The sequence below is a fragment of the Priapulus caudatus genome, unplaced genomic scaffold (assembly GCF_000485595.1).
Source record: "Priapulus caudatus unplaced genomic scaffold, Priapulus_caudatus-5.0.1 Scaffold59, whole genome shotgun sequence".
In the NCBI taxonomy this organism is placed as follows: Eukaryota; Metazoa; Priapulida; class Priapulimorpha; order Priapulimorphida; family Priapulidae; genus Priapulus; species Priapulus caudatus.
The window spans coordinates 303,837-309,164 of NW_014577120.1; the positions used below are offsets into that span (position 1 = coordinate 303,837).

Genomic DNA, 5,328 nt, shown 5'->3' on the forward strand with positions numbered 1-5,328 from the left:
TCCTACCGTGCGCTCATTTTACTTGAGTTAAAATAACTCACGTGTGCGCCGGACGTAACACCGTTTGTGGGTGTGATCATGTTGTCATTGGCCCAGTGTCACTGATGTGGCGCTGTTTCTTCACAGACGTCTTGTGAACTTGCAGAGAGCGGTAGACCAGGATTGTTTGACGCCTCTGAAAAAACTCTACTGCTAAAGAGGGCATTAGTATGCTGTTTCTGAAGAGTCACAGAGGACAATCCAACGCAGAGTTTGTGCTGATTAATAGAAGCGAAGAGCTAGGCGTGGGGAGGGCGGAGTTGAGGTGATTAGCCTTCTTATATGGTGGAGCAAGTATGCTACATAACTGTAGCAGACAGAAGATTGTGAAGAAGTGGATGCTAGGGAATTTGTCTGGCGAAAAGAATAACGAGAGTATGGGCGGCTACCAAATACAAACTCGCGAGTTTCGTTGTAGTGTTCGATGCTTTGTTTGCCGAGCGGGGGGAGTGTAGCATGCAACGAAGTAACTTGTACGATTAAGTCTGTGAGCTAATGTGAACTTTGCCAAGCGTGTTATTATTGGTTGCTTGATTAGTATTGGGTGTGGGGTGTGCATATAATGGCTTTGAGGCGGTCCTGTATGTAGTTGTTGGTTTATTGAGGAGACTATTGTTTTGGATACGGATACCAATTTACAAGATGACAAGCACTTGTATGCGTATACAGTGTATAGATGTTAGGCTGAGGCGGGGAGGTTAACTACTCAGATGTTTGGAGGGGCCAAATAAAAATATTGTTGTTTGCCCCACTCGACCGACCCCCCAAAAAAGGGGCCCGACTCAAACATTTTTATTGATCTTTCCCATTCTCTTTTTTTATTACAAATTGTATTACTGATACATATATAAATCTGTATCCACACAAGCACACCCGAGCATGTAGACACCATGCTGAATTTTGTAAAAGACCCCCCCCCCGTAATAAAAAGAAGGCGCCTACCACCTACCTTACCGCGAAGATCTTGTTCATTCGCTGCGGGCGTCGGGTGAGGGTTGTAGGGTCTAAATAAGATTTTGTTTAATTGTGCTTGCGCTGTCTTGATAGGCCGAGCTATCTGCTAGCCAGCAGACGCACTCCTGCCCATGCTGCGTGTTTCCTGCTGACGCGTGGACGGGGCTTGTCCGCTGCTCCTCGCAATCGTATACCTACGCCGAGCATTTCGCTGGAGTTCTCTGGGGGGGTTGGGGTAGGTGCCTGGGGTGGGGGGTGGGGGGGCTGCGCAGTAGGGATGATGTTAGACTTCTGCCTTGACAACGTGTTCGCAAGGCTGCCCAGCCTGCTATCTACAGACCTGTAGAGCGGTGAGCGATTCAGAGTCCACGGCACTCCCCACAGGGCTAATCGATGGATTTAGTGCCACAAAAACCCAGTGCAGAATATGTTCAAGCATTGCAAGAGTGAGTTGTGATTGAAGGTCACCACAGGCATACATGCTATAGTTCGCCCATGTGTGAAATTGCTGCCAAAACTGCATGGAATAAATACTGTATTGTGCATTCATAACGGTTGTTATTTTATCGACAATATACCGCGGCAAGTATGACTGTATCTAGCGTAGGCCATTGCATTCTTCTGGCAGACGGGGTGTGTGTGGTGTTCGTGCGACGTCGGGGGGTATAAAGGAGCAGACCGATCGACTGCAGGTGCTTCCCAGGAGTGGCGACGAGTGAAGCGCACAACCATTTCGCTTTGACGAATTGCCGAGGAGAGAGCTGTTTAGATTACAGAGCATGAGGGGAGGGGCCGAGGGGTGCAGTACGACAAGATTTTCGGGAAACTGTTCATACTAAATCACCACGGTTAGCAAAAGCGTAAGCAGTTAATGTGGTACTCAGAATGAACTGGGTGCTGGATTTTGGAACTGGGAGAACTAGGATGGCGTTGCACTGATGGAACCTCTAGCATGTCTACGTTGAAGAAAAATGAGCTGAGCAATAGAGATAAATCAGCTGAATTTTGCGGTGCACGGTTGCGTTGTTAGTGTGGGTCTGTCATAGAAAAGATTGCATTCTTATCGTTAGAGAGCAAGTTGGGGTAGCGCCACTATCACTAGCCCCAGACTGTGATAGATCTGAACAAAAGCCAGGATGCTTCCAAGAAAATGCGTCTTGGCGTAAGGTTCATTCCTTTATATGGTGGGTATTCACATAAGCCTCGTTAGCGTGAGGGACGTGCGCGGGGAGTAGTCTTAGCATCGATGGTGGGTTGATCTTATATCATTAGGCAGTTTTCCCCTGTTGCAGGGTGAGGGACCGGACAGCGAGGACGCAGTAGGAAATCTACGCACAAATTCAGGGCCGTAGCTATCATTAGGCAATAGGAGGCAAATGCCTCCTACAAAATTTCTCCAAAAAAAAATTACGAGAAACCAAAATTAAATCCCTATTACATGAACTAAGAAACAAAAATATCAAGACAAATTGATCGTGAGAATTAATTTGATGACAATGACAAACAGATACACTGTGAGTGATATAAATTCTGTAATATATGCAGAGAATGCACCACAGAGCACCATATAACCGTTGGCTTCTGGAACCCTTAAGCGGGCCCCATATCCCACGCCCTATTGGCTCGCTTCGCTCCTTGTTCTTTAACTCACAACTTTTGATTCCTACAAAATTTACCTCTGGCTACGGCCCTGCGCACAATTGGTTGCAGTGATTGCAGTTGCAACCTTAGATTGGTTATATGCGTACCTTGTTAGGTTAAATACTCAGACATGCACTCTTAGTAGAATTCATCGCTTGATGGAGACAGCGAGGATAGAATAGGTTTGGAAGGTAGGTGTGCCAAATATAGGCAAAATCCAGCAGAGGACAAAAACAAAAAACCCAATGCAAGATGACAGAATCATAGTGATGCAATATAAGATGGAATAAAACACAGGAGTAAACGAGAAAGAGAATGAGCAGCAAGAGAGGCATACACCATAAAAGACAGACACAAGCAAGTTGCCTATTAGCACGTTAATCCTATATCACGTGCTAGAGAGACAGATCCTTATAATATAACAATCCTACATACAAATACACACATGCTACCATTATAAACTAGACGGTAATTGATGCATAGTACTTAGTAGTGCATGCAGTGATGCACATGCTGTTGGTAGGGAGAGAAGCATACGTACCGGTCGATCTCTCTTGATGGGAGACATGTTGTGATGCAACAGGAATTCATCAATGTCTTCTGATTCGCTACTGTCTCCGACACTGCAAGCACGTGCAATCGAGCCGAGTTTTAATTGCAATTACAAAAACAACAACAACAACATGGCTACCGACAACGACGACAACCGCAATAAAAACAATACCAAAACTAACTATGCCATCTAAATCGAGTAAACCCCTTATTTATGGTTCATTTTTTGACATTTCTTTCATTACTATTATAATATCTGTATTATTATTTTGGATCCCGCGTCGTCGGTCATGACCTGTGGGTGCATACCTGTCATTGCCACCTAGATCGCTATCGGTCATTATCTCGTCTTCGAGCGCATTCTGTAGGTCATCTATTCTCTTGAAGGCCAATCGAAGGTCACTCTGCAGCTGTTCAGTTGTCGCCTCAGCCGTCTCCATGCTTAGCTCCTGTGAATTAACAGCAATGCACACGGTGCTGTGACATCCAGGTCCGCTGCCCGGCTACTAAACCTTCTTTCTTGTTTTACAACACTGTGTAAGCCAATGTGTTTCATATTTGAATTCATATGGCCTTGCAGTTTTGTTTTGGGCTAAATTATAAATTTTAGGACACCATGGGAGGGAGGTGTCAAGGGAAAACGTTTCATAAAATGTAGGTGCAAAACAACAACCTTAGCCAACCGTCATCGACACTTTTTATGCAAGAACGGGATAAGGTTACATATACAACATGGAATTAATAGGAATTGGCATAGAGCCAAACCAAGTAAAGCAGCCACGGCAGTTTGTTGCCGTCGAATTCGGACAGATTTTCTAGACACCACAACAAATAAGGGGGATAATGATACCACTTGGCTTTAATTAAGTTAAATTAAATCCTTCCCGCGCCTATATGGCGCATAGGGCGGTGCCTATCTCCGTTTCAGTAACCCTGAGGCCCCGCAGCTGCTTTCACAGTAAATGCTACAGTAGGGGGTTAGTCCACTGGTAGCACTGCGAGTTAAACTTGCCATACTCTATCTCTATTTGCTGAATGCTAAGCACAGAAGCCGTGTGCACCATTTTTCAAGTCTTTGGTATGACCCGGCCGGGACTTGAACCCCCGACCTTCCACATGCGAGGCGAGCACTCTACCATTGAGCCGTCGCTGTGGGCTTTGTTTGATGGTAAAATAGGATCCCCTCCCCCTGGCACCACCACTTACCAAGTCGTGCTTCCTCTGTGAAGCCTCGGATTCCTTCCTGTTCAGGTTGGCGTACTCCTCCTTCAGTTCTCGCAGCTCTCTCTGCAGCTTCTTCACCTCCTCCTGCGCCTTCTGCTCGGTCCCTCGCCCGTTCTCCTTCTCCGCTTGGAAGTGGTCGATCACTTCCTTCAGCCGACAGATGGTCGTCTAGCAAGCGAAAACAGATTGTTCAACTGTCAAACATCTCTCTGTTGTCTGTCTCAACATTACACGTCATGCGGCAATCCATGGACAATGATGCTAATGATTCTCCACATACTATTGCTATTATATACTACTTACTATATATATTACATTACTTCTAAGCTATGTACCATTTACAAATACACTACTTACTAAATATTCCACTTGATTTTCTGTATACTCCATATTCTCCATATAATATTGCTATTATATTCTATACTTCTAGACTTTGTACCCACTTGGTTTGAGTTACCGTTTAGTCTTACTACTTACACTACTCACTATTCTACTATTCTACATACATACTATCGACTATATACTACGCTGTACTATAAGCTATATAATATTATATACGATATACCATATAAAGGTGTGTAGTTAGTAAAAATCAATTAATAGTGACTAGATATTCACTATTAGCAGTACGAATGCACGAGTACATTTGATCCTTCGCGAAAAATGTGTTTCTGACAACCGAACAGAAATCAACGGAGTGACGCCAGCACTCGGCTGCACAAACAAAGCCACCGCCATCGATAAATGAGCAGACACACTACTGCCACCCTTTCGCTCCCTAACACCGAACAAACCCCCCCCCCCATATCGACCGCATGTACGCGCACAGGCGGGCAGCGGATAAGTCAGGCCATAATAAAAATATTGTTGTTGTGGATCCAGTCAGCTTCTCTTTTCTTTCTGATGCGGATCGTGTGT

The 5,328-nt window shown here is 45.0% G+C and overlaps 1 protein-coding gene across 1 annotated transcript in view; it reads right to left on the bottom strand.

Moving 5' to 3' along the window:
• Positions 1-3,363: 3,363 nt before the first annotated feature.
• LOC106821115 (unconventional myosin-XVIIIa-like) overlaps positions 3,364-5,328 on the bottom strand; it is an 81,647-nt gene continuing 79,682 nt past the window's right edge. The window contains exons 24-26 of the mRNA XM_014825790.1: positions 4,393-4,578; positions 3,496-3,635; positions 3,364-3,376 (exon numbers count right to left, since the gene is read on the bottom strand). Of these exons, the coding sequence (XP_014681276.1) occupies positions 3,364-3,376; positions 3,496-3,635; positions 4,393-4,578 (339 nt within the window). The remainder of the gene's footprint in view (positions 3,377-3,495; positions 3,636-4,392; positions 4,579-5,328) is intronic.